Here is a 22,453-nt window from a genome sequence, read left to right on the forward strand (position 1 = left end):
AAACAAAAAACAACAAAAAACCCAGCACAGACCAGAGGAGACAAGGAAGACATGATAATCAAATCCGATCTAGGATTGGATCCTGGATCTGAAGGAAGATACTAATGAAAAAACGTGTTAAATCCAAATAATGTGGATTCACATTAAGATAAATTAAATAAAATAACTGAGGTAATTATAAAGTGAATGAGCCTAAGGCCAAAGAAGCATCTTTGGTGGAAAATGCCTGTAATTCTATATTCATAAAAATAAATAACATAAAAAGATTAATGGATTTTTACTGAGAAAGTGTGGGCATGATGCTCCTACTGTCCTATAATCTGAGCATGCTTTGACAAGGTTTATACAAGCATTCTTTATTTTAAAAAGAAAGAGAACTTAGAATCTCTAGAACTGTTAACCATGAGAAATATCATGAGAATCATATGTATTTGTATGTAAAATTATTATATATATATTTTTTAGATTGTATAGTTTTGTATTATTCTGACTTCTAAGGCTACATATAAAATATTAGATTTTTCTCAACTGAATGTCATCAGTTCCCTTGCACCATCAGCTTTACATAGTTTTAGACTGGTCCAGAGCCAATTTGGAAGCAAATTTTATAGTATATATATCACACTATAATAATCCATTCACACTGTAATAATCACACAACAATAATCCATTGTAGCTGTATTAAGATAATTATTTCATTATATCTTTTCAACTGTCAACTTTGTAGATTAAAGATGAAAGTAAAATTTTTGACAAAATTCACCACTAAACCCAAAAGTCCTGTGATTTATGTCTTACTTTTTCTTAGGACTAGCCTCAATACAAACTAAGGTATTTAGACTGACCCACTACTGGCTTTCTGTCTATCTACCTGTCTTATTAGTCTACATGAGCTCCCCTTTCTTCTTTATTATAATCACAATTCTTTATTTAAAAGTTATTTTAAATAACTAAATTAATAAATTAATAATTTATTAACTATATTTAACAGTATAATTTACCTAAATAATAATTTAGTTAATAGTTAATAGTATAATTACTATTATATAACTATTAGTTAATTATATAACTATAATTAACTAATAGTTAATTTAGTTAATAGTATAATTTAACTAAATAATAATTTAACTAAATAATAAATTAAAAGTTATTTATTTAAAAGTTAACTTTAAAATAATTTATTAATATTAAAAATATATAAAGACCACAGTCATGTTATATTATGTATAATATATTATATTAATATAATATATTATATGTGATATATAATAAGTTTTTATATATATGTAAGTTTAATGGGTATCCATTATATGTTGCCTTCATATTAATTTTTAAAATTAACTACAGCTACTGTGAGGTACATAATTGTTGTAGAAAGAACAATGGATTAAGAATCTAGACACCCAGGCTCCAGGAGTCTAAATCAATGCTACTATATTTCTTTTAAAATATTTTATTTAATTAGAAATATAATGTGGAAGAGTTGTGGTGAGCCACAGTCCCCAGTGCATATAAAAATTCTTCATAAAGCCAGAAAAGTTCTTGAACTCCTTCTACAATGCACCTAGCCTTCCAAATCTAGAAGGGACAAAAATGGTATCATAGAATGTTACACACTGTTGAGCACGAAAACAAAAAATAAATAAAAGGAATCTGCTGTTGCCCAATTAGGTGATAGATTATGATTTAAAAATATAGGTTTTTCACAGTAGATTGTGTGCACGTGTTTATGCCGCTGTATAGAATATCTACGAATGTAGTTTATTAAATATTTCAAAAAATTATTATATGTCAACTAAACATGGAAAAAGTGAGTGAAGCAGCAGGATAAGGAGAAAGAAATATAGTATGAGGACACATTTAATAGTTTCCTACAAATCATATCTACTTCCAGTTACAGTAATTTAACACTCTTATTTTCTTTTCTTTTTTTTTTTTTTTCATTTGTTTTCTGAAATAATTCAAAAGAACAGGATCATGACTTTTTAATGGAAAACATTCTGCTAAGAATACAAATGACACTTTTAGAATTTATGTATGTAAAGATGGTTAAAAGTCAGATATAAATATGCCTTTCTGGCCCTGACTAAGTGATAATTGCTATTACCCCGTACTACTATGTCGGAAGATTGTGTAAACTTCATCAAACAGTCTAACATGGCAAATACAAGCTGTATGGCATTGAGTAAAGCTAGTGGTAAGAAATGTTTCTCTTTCCCTTTAGTGTATGCATAGTTTTTTCTCACTATGTAATACCTCCCTGGCAATTTTAGAGATCACATATTTTAAGAAAGACTTAATCATCAACTTTAAGAGGATTAATCATGAACTGAACCTTAAAAGGAAATCGATCCAAATACAGAACAGATTTCTTGAGTATCATTTCATAACTCATTAAAAAAGATCAAGGGGCATGTTTGGAACAGGATGATCCCTTGTAATTTACTCTACATCATTTAAATTTTAATCCTAACCACTGGACATATTTAATAAGTTTATTTTATACAATGAGCCTCTAAATCTCAAGGTAAGTTTTTTTTTTTTTCTTTCTAGAATTACCTGGGCATTTTAATTCATCTGAGTAGTCCCCACAGTCGTTAGAACCATCACATATCCAGCTTGGCAGGACACACAGTGAGGTCGAATTACATCTTATAAACCCTGTGGTTTTCACTCCAAGTTTATAGAAATGTGTACAATCTGTGTTATCTACAAGGAGGCAAATAGAAAAATGAAAAACACCTCATCTGCAAAGATTAGGAGCCTTCTATGCAGGTCACAGAAACAAGAAAAGTTAACCTCATTTGAAGAAATAGAAACGCAATTATCCTACACAACAGGGGTTAATTACATATCAACGCTGGACAAGGTTCAGTGAAACATTGGGCAGTGTTAGACGGAATGCCAAAGGTACCCAGGGATGAACAAACAAAAGGTAATGGAATATCTTACTGCAGTTCTTTTCATCTGAAGCATCTGCACAATCTATGTTCTGGTTGCACCGTGCTGATCTTGGAATGCATGTTCCATCTGCACAACGGAACTCAACAGCGGCACAGGTTGAAACTGGAAAAACAGGTATATAAATAAATGGATAGATGAGACAAAAGTGACTCCTTGCTCTAACATCTTGAGTACAGATGGTCCCCAACTTACCACGGTTCTGCACGATTTTTCGACTTTGTTGTAGTGGGAAAGCCATTAAGCTTTCAGTACTTCGGATTTTGAATTTTGATCTTTTTCTGGCTTAGAGATATGCAATAAGATACTCTTTCTTGATGCTGTGCAGCACCAGTGAGCCACAGCTCCCAGTAAGCTGTGTGACCACGAGGGTAAACAATGAATACACTTACAACCATTCTTTACCCAGACACCATCCTGTTTTTCACTCTCAGTAGAGTAGTCACTAAATTGCATAATATATGCAATACTTTAGTATAGGCTTTGTGTTAGATGATTTTGCCTGACTATAGCCTAATGTAATTTGTTCTGAGTACATTTAAAATAGGCTAGGCTAAGCTAAGACATTTGGTAGGTTAGGTTAATAAGTGCATTTTCAACTTACAATATTTTCAACTTATTATGGGTTTATTGGGACCTAACTGTAGTGTAAGTTGAGCAAGATCTAAATTTTAACTAATTTATATAATTTTGTTTTATTTTGCTTTAACTTTGGGAAGTCAAACTTGATCCATGGCTCCCAGTTCCACCCCCAAGCTTGGGTTAGATGCCTCATATATCTTCCCTAGTACCATATTCTTTCCTCTGTTGTGGTACCTACAATAGTTCATTGCAATTGCCTGTTTGTGTATCTGCTCCCGCACTAAGTTGTAAGCTTCATGAGAAAGCAAGGATTGTGCCTTGTTCCCATGACAGTATCGGTCCAACACCAAGCCAGCATACAAAAAAAATCAAATGTTGCTGAAAATTCTTTTTCCTTCCAACTTCAAAAGTACAAGGCTATAACACTAAGCAAATGTCTAGAGGAAGTACAAGGAAATCCCAATCTGGTTGCAAAGAAGTGGAACATTCCCTGCTTTGATAAAAAGAGCCAGACAGACAGTGAGAGAAAGAGACTGAGATGGAGAAACCACTGAACATTTGCTTTATTACTCAGAGGAAATAGCTCAGCAATGTAGAAAGCCTTCCATGCTATGTTATCCTCCTTTATATGGCCATATCACTAACATTTGGTATAGGAAAGATGAATGCCTCATGAAAGAAACATAAATGTGGTATGACTTGTCTCTATTGTTAGAAAGTATGACTTTACGATCCCCTGCTATGCTTAGATGAAAATCAGTTTCAATATGCTACTGTCATTATATATACCTTATACAGAATAGCTTATGCTTAATCATATATTCCTTTCTACTTTGCTCACACATTCATTACCATATAATGGTTTCCAGCAATATGTTGTGAACAGGTGCATGACATGCTATGTACATTAGATTAGCTTAGGTGAGATTTTTATTCCAAATTCAAATTTCCACAGGTTGATTATGTAAATGTACAACCTGAAGGGCTCTTTGATTATGCCACTTTTACTAGTGTTGATATTTTAAAGACCTTATTTAATTATAAATAGAAATTATATCAATTGTAAATGGTTAAAATGCTACCTTAAAATATGCAAATTTTACTCAAGGGTGTGTATGTCATTTGTATTTCATAATGCACTGCTCTTATTATATTTAATTGTATCTTGCAATTGTATCCTTATTTGTGCTTAAATGATGATTAGAATAAATGTTTTATTTACAATTTGCAATTATAATTGCTTCAGTGTTTTCTTCATTAAAAATAACATCTTATCTTATAAAACATATAATGCTATTATGACTAGAGATAAATACACTGTTCCAAACATGAAAAAAAAGATACTCTTCTTTTATGTCTAAAAAAGCAAAATCTCTTCCATATACCTTTCTATTACATTTTACATTCAATATTTTTTCAATAGAAACAGTAAATGAAAGACATACCATAGAAAATAATCATGGCAAGCATTTACATTTTGTTTCTTACTTTGCCATCTATTAGCAATCCCCTATTAAGACATTGTGCTCCTAAAGACTCCTTATAATCCTTTTATTTAGAAGATAGGATTCATTTCTCCTGTGAAACAATATTCTAGACCATGGTAATGTTCCTAGAGAGTCTACAAAGATTTATCTCCCTTGAGTTTCTATCTTACACTTACAGTTAGAATTTAAGAATACCAGAATGATCCCAATGGGGACAGTCACAACTCATTACATCATCTCTATCTCTCCCCAAACTGCCACAGAGAATCTTCTGTGTACATTGCAGGGAGTCCATCTGAGTGGGGATTGGTGGCAGAAAGGATGAAGAGGCGAATCATGACCCCCATGAACATGAGGATAGCATCTCACATAGTTATGAGGGCTGGAGATCCCGCAATATTACAGTAATGGTGTTTCAAAGGCTGTACTGGGGCCCTCAGGTGGAAGTAAACGTAAAGAATGCCTTGTGAGAGGAGTAGAGATATGTAGCAAGTGGAACTCAGTTTTTGATGGAATTCTGAGAAGAAGAAAGAAAGGAAAGGAATTCTGAGTAGATGAAAAGAAACTCTAACTGTGAAGGTGGAAAGGGAAGTTAAGATTTGCATTTAAAAGAAGAACGTGGGGTAAGAATGAAGTAGGGGCTCAGGAGGACTGAGTAGAGAGTGTAATATTTGCAGGATGTGTTTTTCTACCATTTTCCAATTAAAAATAGGGCTAATGAATCTTGGTGAGAAGGACGGGAAGGCCTATTAGAATACATGCAAGATGCAAATAGGAAGACTGTTCTTTACTTCAAATCCTCTCTTCACAGAGTCTGTGACTTGATATAGAGTATGGAACCCACCAGAGGGTTAAATAGAATGCTAAGTCACATTACAATGGGACATACTAAGAGGTTGCAAAATTGCATATGTAGCAGCGACAAGATGGTTGTGAGGATTAACATCTCCAGCATTTAGAAGCACGGAAGGAAAGGGAGATAGGAGAAATCCATGGGAATGCAGGAACTGTATTAAATAGGTAAACAAATACCTCTTTTACCAAAACCTCTTCCTCTATGTTCCTTCAACTATATTTCTTCCTCACTTTGTTTTGGTCAGTCAAGTATTGAAATTTGTTTCACCCTTAGGGTGATTTTTGAGGGAGAAATATGTTGGAATCTCTAATTTGTCAAGTGAATATGAAAGCTTTCTGACAATTTTTCCTCAGGCTAAAAGTCTGAAAAAGAGAGAAAAGAAAATAATGTAGTCCTAATAAAGATAATCCAAGTGAGAAATACAAGACTTTTCCCTCCAGATAGTCCAAAAGAAAAAGTAAGCCCACAAAATGTGAGTGAAAACATACCAGAGCCACCCCAGGAATAGCAATAAGATACTACAAAGGAAGATCTGACAGGGACTGTGGATCAAAGCAGCAGTAAAAGAGAAAGTAAAACCATTCTTTACCTCACATACTTTCTTAATTTTTCTTGCATCCACTTTCTTGATTCCATGTCAGTAAAAAGATTAATGAGATAGGAAAGGTAAAACATGGATTTTGTGATTTTAGGACATTTCTTATAAATAACTTAAATCAATGTTTTCTCTTCCAAATTCCCTGCCCAGAGGCAGCACAGGGCAGCTGACATGGAAAGAGAAAGAAAGAAGAAAGAAGAAATAAAGAAGAAAGAGAGAAAGAAAGAAAGAAAGAAAGAGAGAAAGAAAGAAAGAAAGAGGCTAAGAAGCAAGCATTAAATTTGCTGTCATGTCTCATTTGTTTACTCTCAAGCCACATCTTTTATTTTATTTACTGCTTAGGCTCTAAGGGTATGCAAACCCAGAAGGAATGATGATTTCATCTATAGGCATGCTTATTCTTTTCTTTTGCTTATTGTTTGTGGAATCTTCAAAGTTTTGCTCTGAACTTATGAAAAAAAATACAAAAAACTAAGACCAGTTTCCTCTCTATCAGGTAGCCTTAGAACTACTTAGCTTTCCAGTTCTCCTAAAGGTGTCCAAGTGATCCCGGCAAGTTCAGATACTTCCCAAGGGGAGTAATTAGAAACATCTCAATAGGGAGAGAAGGAGGGATATTATGTGCTCTCCTAAACCTATTCACTCAATCTCTCACACACACTGGAAGAGGAAACCAGGGTGACAAACTTTCTGAAGAACTCTTCAAGTTATCCCCCCTCTGCTCCCACCCCGCCAGATTGCCTGGGGTCTAAAACTCTCAGGGCAGTTATAAAAGATTTACAAGGCTTTAGGGTTGTGCTTTCCCTCAAATGGAGAAGAAACCAAAACTGATTCCTTGTAACATCCATTTCCACTCTGCCTTGTGGAATAATAATGATAACAATAACATATTAATATTAATATATTCATATTATATTATTAATCATATAATTAATATGGTATTATTATGAACATCTAAACTAATTAATATATTACTATTAATATATTGATATATTATGAACTAATTATATATGATTAATATATTAATATTATTATGAACATCTAAACTAAAGAAATAAAAGTGCAATAGTACTTCAAATAATTTACAGATGATGCCACTGTAGTCTCTCTCCATAGCCTATCAAACTCTTTTGTATATATTGACTTTCTATTGTACTAATTTGAATTCTTCGCGTCTTTATTTACATTAAACAGTAATAAGTGGTTTGTGTGTGTGTGTCTGCACACATATATACAACAAAGGACTGCATGTACATGTTGTATGGATGATAGAAACAGAGAAGGAGTATCTGGAAGAAAAGACTTGGAAAGAAAACTCCTTTTCCATTATCTTCGAGCCCTTCCGTCCTTCTTTTCAAACTTCATCATCTTTTAGATACTGTAAGGTTCCATTTGCTGCATGGATACACATCTGAATTACTGATTTATAAGATAAACTGGCTTATAGGATATGGACCCAGAGAAATCTCTCCCTTAGGATGTGAAATGTGACTGACAAGGACACCATGTGAACAAATTTGTGAGAAAACTCAAATCCAAAAGATATAACTGTAATAAGTAATCTCTCATCTAAAAAGCTACCTGTTTGTTTCTCCTAAAAGAGAGAGTCCACTTAAATCTACTAATTTCTAGTAAGTAATATGGTGTATGTTTGAGTTTCCACACACACTGTTAGTTTAAATGTCCTACATTCTGCGGGAAGAATTTCAAGGCATACATTTTGTTGTTGCTGCTGTTTTTAAGGTATCCAATTGCTATTAGTTTTACACTATTCTTACAACAAAATAAAAGTTTTAACAGAAACTTGATTCACAGATGCAGTAGTTATTGCCCAAGGAGCTGGCTGAGCTAGCTATAACCCAGAAATCAAGAGTTTAGCCTACGAAAGGGGAAATAACATTTTGAGTTATTTTTATTGTTATTCAGCAGCATATTGATGATGTTAGGCAGGATAAAACCTATCTGTATTTTTTGGAAAACTTATTTCTTCACTTACCACATAAGAATTTAATATACACCTACCAGGTAGTGGGTGCTATATTTCATGAACCCAAATTCACTAATTTATTTATCACCTTTGAATTTTTTTTTCATTTTTTCAAGAAAATCCACTGTAACGTATTAGCTTTCCATGGTCCCTCTTATGACCTTTGTTTTAAAATCTGCTCTCTGTATCTTTTGTTCCATTCCTTCACATTCTAGCTTGATATTCTTATCTTTATCCTAGTTTCCTATAACGTCTATCCTAGTTATCCTATAACATCTTCATTATATTCTCTTTTCCTGCTTGCAAATAACTGACAAAAAAAATGCCCTTTGGGGGGGTTCTAACTTCTAGTTTGCTTTCCTCCTTTCTTCCAAATACTTCATTTCCCTCCACTTATTCCCTGTAGCTTACTATATTTTATCATTTTTAATCTTTTATAGATAATATGAAATAACAGCTGATTTAATCTGCAAAAGTATCTGGCTCTTCCTACACTACAGTGTCAACCTTAGCTAGTGAGCTACTCAAGTGTTTGGCCAATGTCTTAGTCTAAGATGTGGAGTAACTTCCAAACCAAACTTTTCTAGCTACAAATTGATCTGTACACATTCTGTTCTCTAACACAACTTTGCATCACCTTCTCATAGCATCTGTACTTCACATCTTTCCTTTATCATCAATGTTTTCTAAACAAAGTTTTACTTTATTTACTCCTTCACCATCCATTTTCTGCACGATCCCAGGGAGATTTGGCTTTTCTTTACCATTCCACTGAATTGACTTGCATGAAGGTAACCAAGAGATTATCTCCTATTTGCCAGGTTCAATGACTGCCTTACCTATACCTGCCCTCTTGCCTTCCCTTAACACCTTAAAATGCTAACTGATTAAAAAAAATAATAACAATACATTTCTCATGAAGATCTTTCCATTACTCCTTTGGTCAATTTCTCCTTTTTTATATTATTAGTGTCTTTTTTTTTTATTTCAATAGGTAATTCTAATGTACTCTCCTACAACGACTAGTACTCTATACATCCTCTGAGCTTTCTCTCTGTAGTAAGTCCAAACTCAACACTCCTATTTTAATCTACTAACTGAGCTCCAGATCTGTATCTACCTAAATGTCTTTGGAGCAGTTCTATCTGAATGCCTACAGGTGCTCCACTCTCAGAATGCAAACCATCTTTATTATCTTATCCCTGAGCCCACATGAACAAACCCACCAATGTAAATTTAAAAAATAATGAAAAACAAATAGTTTTAAAACAGGGAAGAAAACAGTTCATGAAACTTGTCAATTCTTTCTATGTCTATGTTTTCTCTGTTTATTACCCAGGATGGCCTATTATACCACCTTTAAAAATTCTGTTGTGTATCTGTCTCTCTACTTTTTATTCTTAGATTTAGCTGCTCTGATAGCCTCCTGTTTTATCTTTCTCATCTCAGCATTATAGTTTTTATTTGCACAAACAGTACCCCCCCCCTTTTTTTGAAATGTAAATTAGATTGTATTGGGTTTCCTTTAAACCTTCAGTGACTCTTTAGTGACTACAAGGTGAAGTTCATGCTCCTTAAAACAGTATCAAAAAACAACATCAAGTACTGGTTCCTCTCTCTGACTTGACTTATTTTTTTTTCAAACCACTTGTCAATATGCCATTTGGCTCTAACCATATCAAATTATTTGCAGCTTTCAATATTAGTATTTATACTTGGAATTACCTTCTATTTTGATCATTCTACCTTATTTATACTTTATTCCAACTCCCCCCCCCCAAAAAACTTATAGTTTTATATGTGCAATCATTACATCTGATATACACCTTCATATCTTTAAATAACTGTCTTCATTTGGAGTTTGAACTCATTAATATAACTTATTAATTTTATGTCTGTCTTTAATGCATTTTACTCAATGAAATTTGTTCAATGAATGAAGATTTTTAAAGGGAAATTGATTTAGAAAAATCTGTTGGATCCAGGTTTTAAGAGGCCTTAAATGTCAGACTAAAACACTTGTTTGCTATTCTCTATACACCAAGACTCCATTTGTGAATCTTTATCAGGGCCATGATTAAAAAAACAAGTGAATGCTTACATAGCATTTGCTATATGCCAAATTCTGTTCTGAGTTTATTTAATATTAATATACTCATTGAATTATTGCCTCTTTTCCTACAGCTTGGGAAACTAAGGCATAGATTGGATAATATTTTACCCAAAGACAGTGTCTTGTTGGGGCTGAGATTCTGTCCTAGATCATCTGGCTTGCTGATTGGTCCCAGTAAGCACTCTGAAAACACATTCAATAAAACGTCATAGCATGACTAACAACCCTGGAATTAACTAAAGAGTAGAGGCAGGGAGACTAGTTAAAGGACTACTATGTTAATCCAGGCTTAAGGCAGATTAAAAGGGAAGATATTTCAAAGAATTGGATGATTTATTGATATATGGATAGATGGGTGATAAAATATGGTAGAAAGAAGAATCAAGGATAACACCAAGGTTTATTGTCCAACTGCTAGGAAAATGATGAGGTCATGTGAAAAAACAGAGAATTGATAAGTAAAGGAGAGCATTTTTTGGAGCAGTACATTCAGTAGTACACATTCCGGTACAAATGTACAATAAATAATGCAGTAGAACTGAAGAGATGAGAAATGACAAGAGTTTTGAGGTGAGCAAAGGAATAGAAACCAGAATAGAGAATATAGTCATAATTTTCAATGAACTCTAATAACTCCCTTTTGAAGATATTTACCGAAGTGTGGTCCATCTCTATCAGCAGGGGCCACATACCAAAAGGGTAGAAACCACTGTACTCTCAGGAACACACTATGGAAAAGTTCAGGAGACACTTAGCATAAGAATATTCCTCAGCTGATGCCACATACATTTACCTTTACAGTCCAGTTCATCAGAGTTGTCGCCACAGTCATTTTCACCATCACATAACTTGCTGTGAGGAATGCAACGACGATTGTAGCAAGGCCTGAAACCTCTTCGACAGCTTCTGTTTTCTTATAAAGAAAAGTAGAAACATATTTGGAGGTCTTATGAGATATTTTACAGAAAAAAGAAAATAACAGATGAGTTCTTATTTCAGAATGGATTGTGGATCTATTTAAAAAAAGTGTGCTGTGCAGTATCAAAACTCTGGATTAGAATATTCATGCATTAAAGTAATTAATTCATTAAAGACCTTTTTAGACTAAGTGCTTTAACTTCAGTGATTCATACTTGGAGATACTATACCCATATTATTCTTTCTGATATTTGTGTCAGCACAGAAAAAAAGCATATATATTCAACTCTCAAGAAGTAAGTCTGTACCTCAAGAATCATAAGACACTCTCAACACCTATTTCCTATCTCCTTTACATCTCATAAGGCTTTTACAAGAAGACAAAATAGTAGCAAAACACTTATTCACTTATTCACTTATTTCTGAATAAGTGAATCAGAGAATTACCTAAATACCCATAAATTTCTCTTACAAATCATCTAAAAATGTCTACCAGAATTCCTAAGGAGAATAATTGCCTTCTAAATTCTGTTTACCTTAAAGAGAGTCTCCTGACATTTTCCAATTTCAGGCAAAAGGTACCACTTACAGTAATAATAGCTGCCATTTACTGAACATTAATTTTGTGCCAGGCTCTATACCGAGCAAATGTAAACATACATTTGTTTATTCAGTGCTCTAAACTAATATTCAAACTAGGTTTGTTTTGTAGGGAGAAGCTGAAATATAAGGAAGTACCCTTGCTCATACTAGTCATACACTAGTAGGTTTTGAAACAAAGATTTAACCTCAGGTGTGATTCTAAAGTCTAGAATCGACACCTAGGATTGTCAAACTGTAGCTCACAGGAACAAATGCAGCCTGTTTTTGTATAGCTCTGATGCTAAGAATGGATTGTATATTTTAAAATAGTTCTAAAAATTATTTTTTAAATAGAGGATATTTCACAGATAGCACTTTTGGTCCACAAAACCTAAAACCCTTAACTAGCTAACCCTTCGCAGATAAAGGCAGATAAGGTTGCCAACCCCTGCTCACATGAATATTACCTTATTCTCAGAATGTAAAAATAATGTGAAATATATTCTCAAGACAATTCATAATAAATGCAAATTTGCAAGCTGATTATTTTTCTATTTTTATATGCCTCAAGATTTTTACAGAGTATAGGGTATAGCCATTCATTGAAATGAATATGTCATTTGAGGTAAATTCATTAAAATTTTAGTTACAGATCAATCATGGGCAAATTACATCTATCATTTTAACTGAGAGTGTGTGATTCTGCAACATAAAAGAATGAGAGAACTGCCTGCAAATTTCCCAAACTCTACCTTCCTCTTATTTTAACTACTCTTTGATTATTTAAGTATAATTATTATCCAGATAATAGAACAAAGGAGAAAATCAGACACCAGATACAGCAATTCCAGATACAGATTCCTGAATTTTACAGAGCATACAATGCCAATACTCTAATATTATAGCGCAGAAATAAATCATACCAATTTAGAAAAAATCCGGAACAGTTCTACAGTAACTATCAATGATTACACACACAGAAGTTTCCAGGTGAAATATTGTTGTAATGAAGGCAAATATCAATTGCCTACTGGGTTCAAAAAGCTAATCTCTACTCCCAAGAAAGAGTGAAAGGTTGACCATCACTTGGTGCCACCTACAGAGACACAGCTGGAGGAATTCCACCCTTGATGGGGAGGATGGCTAATGCAATCATCCTTTGTACCGAAAGACACTAACCCTGAGCCAATCCTGGAGACAAGAATAGGGACAACACTTTGATATCAATTCAACAACATGCTGGTCGACCTTTGCTGCCGAGTAAACTTACAGTATGTACCAATAACTAATATTTCTGCCTTCCATTTTTAAGAATGTAAGCCTAAAACCTATCACTACATGATGAATAACTAGACAGCTTAAAAGAAAGGCCCCTGTGGCATCTAAACTTGTACTTTGTAGGTGGAAGGCTATGAGGAAATTCTTCACTGACTATGGTAGGTATCAAATAGGACGTAAGAAGTCCCATTTGAACAAGAACACAAAGCCAAACTCAATTAATTGCCTTATAGCCACATGTTAATGAGAGACATTAAGGAAATCATATGTATAAATGAAATGGAGACAATCAAACCAAAAATTATGAAAATAATTACAAACTTCTCTCTGAAGTGAACATGCATCACATATCAGACACTTACCACAGTAGAGCAGTTTCTCGTCTGACTTATCCTTACAGTGAGGTGTGCCATCACAGGTGAGCTGATAGTCAATACACTCTCCATTTCCACACTCAAACTCTGAATACATGTTGCAAGAGGAATTTTTAGCTGAAGGGGAAAAAAGACAATGTTTTGACTCAATAGCAAACATTTCTCATACCATCACAACTGTTTCCCTTAATCTTCATTACAAAACTAAACTAAAATTTATCAAAATATAAAGTCAAATAAAGGGCAAGGGTTTCTGGAATTTCTTTACAAAAAAAAATTAAAGGAACACCTTTTTGTTTGCTGTTTTCACATTCCCTTTCTAAAATTTTGGGGAGTTGCCTCACTTCATTTTTCTTTTATACTTAGTTGTATGTCTTGCTAATTATTTTGTGACTGTATATGCATGGAAAGAAGGATGGGCTTAAATTTGGGTGACTATATTTATGCATTTTGCTTAGCAACTACCTTAAAAATAAATTGTCAAAAAGAGTCAGTTAAATGAGCTCTGTACATATTGAGAGAAGGTTTTTCTTGTGTTTTTTATTTTCTTATTGGAAACTATAATATATTCTTTAATACACTGATTTTTTCAGTACACAGACTTAACATTTTGATTTCTTTATTTTTGTTTGAGTATAGTTGATGCTCTATGTTATATTAGTTTCAAGTGTGGAGTTCTCATTTTTTAATGCCTGACTTGATTCATCTTATTTAAATCTACCTCCAACTGATCTCCCTCCTCAGCTACCTTTGGAAGAAATCTCTGTAGCAGCTTTCCCCATTCAGAAGTCCTGGAATTGTTAAAAGTATCCTCATCGGCCTTTTGTTCTGCCCACAGTGAGAGGTACCAGGGGGCAGAACTGCACACTGGGCCAGCATCTACTCCTTGAGGTGCACAGGAAACTGTGGTTGAACTGAAGGAGACTGACAAGCTGAAAAGCATGTGCCCGAGAAGTTTATAGGCTCCAAATGACCACTGCCATAATGTCCCACTTCTAAATCTCCAGTTTTTTGTAAAAAATGAAAAGTCTGAGTTTTTTTTAATTTTTAAAATTTATTTATGATAGTCACAGAGAGAGAGAGAGAGAGGCAGAGACACAGGCAGAGGGAGAAGCAGGCTCCATGCACCGGGAGCCCGACGTGGGACTCAATACCGGGTCCCCAGGATCGCGCCCTGGGCCAAAGGCAGGCGCCAAACCGCTGTGCCACCCAGGGATCCCAAAAAGTCTGAGTTTTTATGTGACTTGCCCAATCTGTGAGCACAGACCAATGGCAACAAAGTACTCACAAACAAACAAACACCCATCTTTCTACAGCTAGGTTTCATCCCTGGAATGCCAGTATGTGACCCTTATTTTAGAAAAGATCTTCTGGGGCAAAACGGACCTGTTTTTATTCTTAAATAATAGATTTACCAGTAAACACTTAGAATTCGATTTTGTGGTTGCATCATGTGTTATTTGCTTGTACTCACTCCATTGCTTGTTGAATAATTGTACAGTGAAATCCAGTCATACTAATTATATTGGAGGTAATTGGAATTCATTTATCTCTATTAATGCAGAAAACATAGCTTAATTTTATAATTTACTATCAATTTCTTTTGAAAGTTGTATTTTAGAAATATTCAATTACACAGCTACTAATACTATTTGAAGTTTCCAGTGTTTTATTTCTTTGTTAGTCCTAGAATGCATCTCATTTTTACAGATTATCTATTGGTCTATCTACTGATGACTTCTAATTAAAATCTTTCAATGGTATTTTTTTCTTGGTACAGTCGAAATTCAACTGGTCAGGTAGAAAGTCAATTTAGAGAAAGTAACAAAGAATTTAAAAATCTAAAAATATTGTTAGATTTAAAGGAACAAGCATTAAGAAGGGTACTGACATTGCTGCACATGATCACATTCAAGCAGGAACTGAACAAAATCCATTTACTGGGAGGCTACTGATGTTCCCAATTTATTCTATCTACTTTCAACACATCTTGTTTAACTTCTCACTTCTAATGAGAATTAACTGTTATGATTGAAGATGCAAATTTTGCTTTTATAATCATTATGACTTTGAGGGAAAAAATATTCATAACAAAAATGTTTTTATTACATAAAATCAAGCCTTATATAAGCAAAACTCTTGCTTAGGTATGTTCATTCGAACTAGCATTGAGTGTTTTATGCTTCTTCGCAGAAACAAAAATGTGGTTCAGCTGTCCTCTTATTCTCTCACGAGGTAATTACTTCAATTATATTTGTTATTCTTACTTCTATTGTGGATGTTGATAAGGTTAGGAATCTTGTATAGGGATCCCTGGGTGGCGCAGCGGTTTGGCGCCTGCCTTTGGCCCAGGGCGCGATCCTGGAGACCCGGGATCGAATCCCGCGTCAGGCTCCCGGTGCATGGAGCCTGCTTCTCCCTCTGCCTGTGTCTCTGCCTCTCTCTCTATCTCTCTGTGACTATCATAAATAAATAAATAAAAATAGGAACCTTGTATAAAGTGGAATTGCCTAATCTTTTTGTCAAGAGTTATGACAACACATGGTTTTCCCTCCCTTGTCCTGAGGGTGGTGCCTTTCCCCCCTTCAACCCTGCCATTAACATTCACGAACTGCTCTGGGTGAACTAACTCAGATGTGGATATAGACATGCCAAAGACATCTTCGTTTCCAAAGATGGATTTGACAAGAAGTTACTTTCCAATCTCTCTCTGCTGGGCCACAGGATTTCAGTATGAATGCACCATGGATCCAGGATGCTTCTATAAAGGTCTGTCAGCTCTGAAGAATCAAATATCACTCTGTAGTTGCATGTGAATACAACTGTGCTTGTTTAAAAGATAGTTTTCTTTCTGAATTATCCCCTCTCATCAATAGAGAGAAGCAGGTGGCTTAGTAGGGACAGATGTATCTAATCTATTTTGGAGCAAGGACAGGCATCCACTGTATACAAATAAGCCTTGCTGTTTTGACTAGAGGCATTGCTTTTCTACTGGCCTGTAGTGACCTGTGAAAGAAACATGAGTGATTCTAATGCATGACTAACACTCCAGGCTTACAGATGGCATCAGATCCAGACCATTACAGCTGAAACCACAAAAGCAAACTGAAAGAGTTTAAGCAATTACCCGAGCAATTCAAGGAAGTGTTAGGTTACTAAGAATTATGGGAATTTGAGGCTCGAATTATTAAAACTGGCTGTCTTCATTTAAAGTTCACTGACCAATTGCATCATTCCCGTTTGCTCTGGCACAGTCTTAAATAAAAGTCAGAGGTGCCCTTTCTTTCACTAAGAGGTGCCCTTTGGGTTGTAGTACCAAATTGTAAAGTGAAAACATATGTCTATATTCTTGTATTAGGTGCAATAGTTTTCAAGGTAAAGAACAGGATGTTAAAGTGCTTGTATTAAAGTACACAACAGATAAAAGAGAAGATCCCTCTGGTAAATAAAGACCAAAAAAAGACTAAAGATAAAGATGAAATATACTTATACTATTTGATATTTATTTTTATAATGTAGACATATCTACCTCTGTTGATTTTCTAAGATGAAGATATAAGATGAGGATATGGATGAAAAGAGAAAAAAAAAAGTAAAACAATTGCCACATCCTGAGAGCGAGTTCACTAATTTCCAACAAGATGTCTCTTGTCTTTCTAATACACAAATAGTCTTAATGTTAAAGATAAATTAACATTCTTTATGTTACTGGCTAATTTCTCATGGCAATATTGGAACACTTGAACCCTTATTTATTTTGGAAACAGTTTGAAAACTTAGCTGCTAATAAGTGTATACTGTAATGGTACTAATTAAAGATTGTAATGCCTTTTGGGAGGTATAAACATCATGCAAGGCTGCAATGTTACATTCTTAATTAACCGTTTGGAAATGATTACAAATAAGCTGCATGAACCATTCTCTCTCATTTACATACTGTGACAGACTGAGTGGTTTTACTACAAGGTTACTGATCTACTGCCTATATATTGGTTTATTTCAGATTTAATTAATTTTGCTATTGACTTAATTCTCAAAGTTGTAATCACAAGTTTTCAGGTACTTTGCAGGTATTTCTCTAACTCGTCAAACACCTTCCAGCCCACAATAGGGGATACACCATTTGTCACTGTTCTGGTTATCATTATCTATCATATGGTGTAACAACTAAGTAGAGTGGTGAATTGAGTTCTTTTTAGAATAGAAAGATATGCCAACTGGGCCTCTAGGATTGGAAGAGAGTACAATTTCATGAATATCAAGACAATTTCAATATCCATGTATGCCTTTTGAGTAGTTATGTCATATCACATTTCAATTGTCTTTACTTACTCACACATCTGTTGTCATCTAGCAGTATTCGATCCCCCCTGCAGGAACAATTCACTCTCCCATTAGGAGTTAAAAGGCACAGATCATGGCAACCTCCATTTAATAATGAACATGGAGAAAGTTCACCTGCAATGAAGAGACTATTGGTAACATTTTATACTGAATTTCTATTCTTTGTTAGATTAACAGTAAACTGTTAGGCTGCCCCTCTCAAAGATATAAACAAGGAATATTCAGGACTTTGGAAAATCCAAACATCATAAGAGGTAAAAACATTAGAAAAGCATGCAACATAAGCCACTACATCTTCTAGAACATTTGTCAAGGATGCCATGGCATCAAATGAACTAAAACACATACTGATGCCTTAAGCTGCAATTTTTGTAGGTATTTCAGTGATTAAAGAACTTTTCAGCCCAAGGTAAAGCTTATTTAGCAAGAAGTATTATTTTCATGGAAACGACTTGATTTGAATGTTCGAAGATTTAGAGTGAGAGAGAATAAATTTCCAGAAACAAGTAAGTAAAAAGGAATTGTCTTCTGGTGAAAAATGAAGAACTACAGAAATTACCTTGAGCCTTTCAGAGAATTTTAATATATTGAATAGGCAAATCCTGAACACTATCTCCAGAAACGTTAAAAAAATCCAACTAAGTATTACTGGAAAACATAATTTTTTCCAAAGATTATATAATTAAGAAATACATTAAGTTTCTAGTGTAACTTACAGCTATTGGTGTCATTGGCAACAGCTATGATTCCCATTGGTTGATGTGGAATATCAGAACGAAGAATTTTTGTATCTCCTCCTGTGTACTTGTTGGAACGCAGAATAGCTCTTCTTCCCCAGTCTGACCAGAAGATATAATTGTCATAAACAGCCAAACTGAGGAAAGTTCCTGGACCAGATTTGACAATCACCTGAAATAAATTTAAATATATGTTTTTTAAATGAATATATAGACATTTCTATCTCCACATCTATTTTTGCTTCAAAAAATTTTTTTAAAAGATTAAGATTAGTTGCATTTAATCAATGAAAATCATCATTTAAAAGATGCATTTTACTAAATGTATCATAAAATTCTTTATAGTTTATTTTAAATGTTTTAATCATTCTTAGTTTTTATAACGTGTCTACTTAATATTTTTAGTATATCACAATTTACTGATCATTTAGTCCATATAAGCAACAGCATTTTTTCAGCACTATAAAACAAAATCACCAGGTCAAAAATATGAGATTATGATTACTAATAAGCACTGTCCTTTAATAAGAATCATCAGTCATTCAGTGAACACTCATCAAGCTATCAGAATTATAAAAGGAATATAAAGAACTATAAGACTCAGGTTTTTCCCTCAGGAATCTTTCACCATGAATAACTAAACCAGATATACATGAATTGGCAATAAAAGTTTAAAAGTAATGACCAAACTTCCACTTAGACCATATTAAAGGACTAGATTTATCTTCTGAATAAAACAACTAAAAAATGAATAAAATATATAAAACAAGTCTTTTCAGCACATTGGACATAAGGTGAGAAAGGACAATGATTCCTAATTAACTTAGGAAATAAACTGAGTGAGTCTCATGATGGCCATGGCTAAATGCCTGAGAGATTCAGGTAGCATCAAAGTACAAAAGAACCCAACAGAACCTAGACAACTCCCTGAGAGGGGTAGGGCTGAGAATTAAAGGAGGCCAGTAGGTTAGATCTCATAGGGTAGAGTGTCAGAGAAGAGAATGTAACATAAAGAGAACTCTAGATATCTGCAAAGGGTTCTCCTAGAGGAGTCAGCCAAGTACTAAGCACAAGCATATGCATCTGAAGCAAATTGGGGTTGATGAAAGGGCCATACAAAAGGATCAGAGAGAAGAGTTCCGATATTCACACAGGTCCATGAATCGTGCCTGTTAATACCAACCAGACTTGAAAACTTTCCAATTAATAGGGAGTCTGAATAGAGTACCTAGAAGAGTCTTGCCTCAGCAATGAGAAATATAAATTAACCCCAGACTAACTCTGCTTTACTCCTGTCTAACAAAACTTAAAGGAAGAACTCAAAGGATCAAATTCTTTCCAAATAGCTTAACCATTTCCTAGAACACAGCTCAGGTATTTTAGTGGAAATATGAAAAATTTGCCACTAGCGACTACAAGACAAGATACAAAAGAAAAAGAAATGTCTCAAATTAATGACCTCAGTGTCCATCCTAAAAAACTAGAAGAAAACAATAAAAAGTTAAACCTAAAGTATAGAAAGGAAAATAAAAGTAGAGAAATCAAAGAAATAGAAAACAGAAAAAAACAATAGAGAAAAATCAATAAAATTTAAAATAAATGGCTATTTGAGAACCATAAAATAGATAATACATAATGATGAAGGGGGGGTTATCCCAGAAATAAAGATTAATTTAACATTAAAAAAACTAACAGTATAATTTACCATATTAACAAAACAAAAGTGACAACACATATGAAGATCTTAATAAATGCAAAGAAATTATTTATAAGATCTAACAGCCATTCCTGATAAAGACTCAGAATAGATATTAAACTAGGAACAAGAGGAATGATCACTCTCCCTTCTACTCAAATTTGTCCTACAGTGTCTAGGCAGAATAATAAGGCAAGAAAACAATTTTATTTTTTTTCCAGATGGGAGAGGAGAAGAGGAAGAAATCAAACTGAATTTATTTTCAGATAACATAATCTAATCCTCTACATAAAAAATTTAATAGAATCTACAAAGCAAAAAAACCTGCTTAGGATAACTAATATATCTAGTAAAACTATAGGACACAAGGTTGCTATAAAAATTTCTGTATATTAACAATAAATAATTGAAAATTAAAATAAGAAAACTTATACAGTAGTATCAACAAATAATAAATACTTAGTAACATATAAAAAATATGTACAATAACCTAAAAACTATAGAATTTGGTTAAGAGAAACTAATAAAAACCTGAATAAATAAAGAGATATACTCTATTTATGGTTTGTAAGATTCAAGCTATTGAGATGTCATCTCTCCTCAAACTGGTGAATTATACCTAATCCCAATAAAAACCCGGCAGACAATTCCTAGAAATTGACAAGCTGATTCTAAATTTCGTATGGAAATGCAAAATATTTTGTATACAAAAAAATGGCAAAAAAATAAGTTGGTTGATTAACATTACCTCATTTCAAGACATAATAAATTGACAGTTACCAAGAGGATATATGTAGTATTAGAAAAAGAGAAATACATCAGTGAAACAGATGAGAGAGTTCACAAACAGACCCATACATGTATAGATAACTAATTTTTGACAATTTTTTAAAAAAGGATAGTTTCTTCAGAACATGATACTTGAATAAATAAATATGCATACACAAAAAATAAACTATCATCCTATTAAGAAATCAACTGGAAATTTATCACAGACCTAAATGAAAAATTTTAAACTTTAAAACTAAAGAAAAATATGGAAGAAAATTTTAATGATCTTGGGGTCAGCAAATATTTCTTAGGTATGACATCAAAACCATGATAGATCAAAAAGATCTATAAAATGAACTAAATCAAATTAGAAAACTACACTTCAGAGGAAAATGGTAAGACAATGAAAAGGTAAGTCACAAACTAAAAAAAAATTTCAAAACGTAGGTCTAGCAAAGGATATATATTAAGGAAAAAAACCTACCAAAACTAAAAAAATATAATGAATATATAATCCAATAAGGAATGGGAAGCATTTTTGAAACGACACTTTATTCAAGAAAGAATACACTTTCTTCATGTATATATGTGGCAAATAAGCATATAAAAAAGGTTATTGTCATCATTAGACATTAGGGAAATAAAATTACGGCACCATTCTTAGAATAAAGTTAAAATGGCCAGCAAACCAAGTGTTGGTGAGGTTATGGAAGAATTTGTAGGAATGGAAAATGGTACTACCAATATGGAAAACAATTTGGCATTTTCTTAAAAAGTTAAACATATAACTAGCATACGATCTACCCTTCTATTTCCTAGTGTTTATTTACCCAATAAAATTAAAGCATATATCTAGATAAAGACTTGTACACAAATGTTCATAGCAACTCCACCTACAATAAGCATAAATTGGAAGCCACTCCATGCCCATGTGCAGATATATGCATAAACAAATCGCATATATCCATATTATTTTATGCTTGGGTATGTCCTCAGAAACTCAACATTAGCAAAAATCTTACTAAGTCAGTTTAGCCAGAATCCCCCACTCTTGATATCTGATCACTGTCAATATCTAACTAAATTCCCCATCCCTTGTACTCCCATGGTGAAGTCTGATCACTTTGGCTTGCCATCACCAAGAACCTTGGGACACCTGGGTGGTTCAG

At 33.6% G+C, this 22,453-nt stretch overlaps 1 protein-coding gene across 1 annotated transcript in view; it reads right to left on the reverse strand.

Annotated features, from left to right (window-relative positions):
- The window catches only part of LOC112912762 (low-density lipoprotein receptor-related protein 1B-like), a gene marked incomplete at its 5' end in the record, with an annotated part of 93,272 nt that extends 74,283 nt beyond the window's left edge, over positions 1 to 18,989 (reverse strand). The window contains 6 exons of the mRNA XM_072745185.1: positions 2,560 to 2,709; positions 2,953 to 3,066; positions 11,378 to 11,497; positions 13,725 to 13,853; positions 18,069 to 18,194; positions 18,797 to 18,989. Coding sequence (XP_072601286.1) covers positions 2,560 to 2,709; positions 2,953 to 3,066; positions 11,378 to 11,497; positions 13,725 to 13,853; positions 18,069 to 18,194; positions 18,797 to 18,989 — 832 coding nt within the window. The remainder of the gene's footprint in view (positions 1 to 2,559; positions 2,710 to 2,952; positions 3,067 to 11,377; positions 11,498 to 13,724; positions 13,854 to 18,068; positions 18,195 to 18,796) is intronic.
- Between the last annotated feature and the right edge of the window lie 3,464 nt (positions 18,990 to 22,453).

The sequence above is a fragment of the Vulpes vulpes genome, unplaced genomic scaffold, assembly GCF_048418805.1.
Source record: "Vulpes vulpes isolate BD-2025 unplaced genomic scaffold, VulVul3 Bu000000725, whole genome shotgun sequence".
NCBI lineage: Eukaryota > Metazoa > Chordata > Mammalia > Carnivora > Canidae > Vulpes > Vulpes vulpes.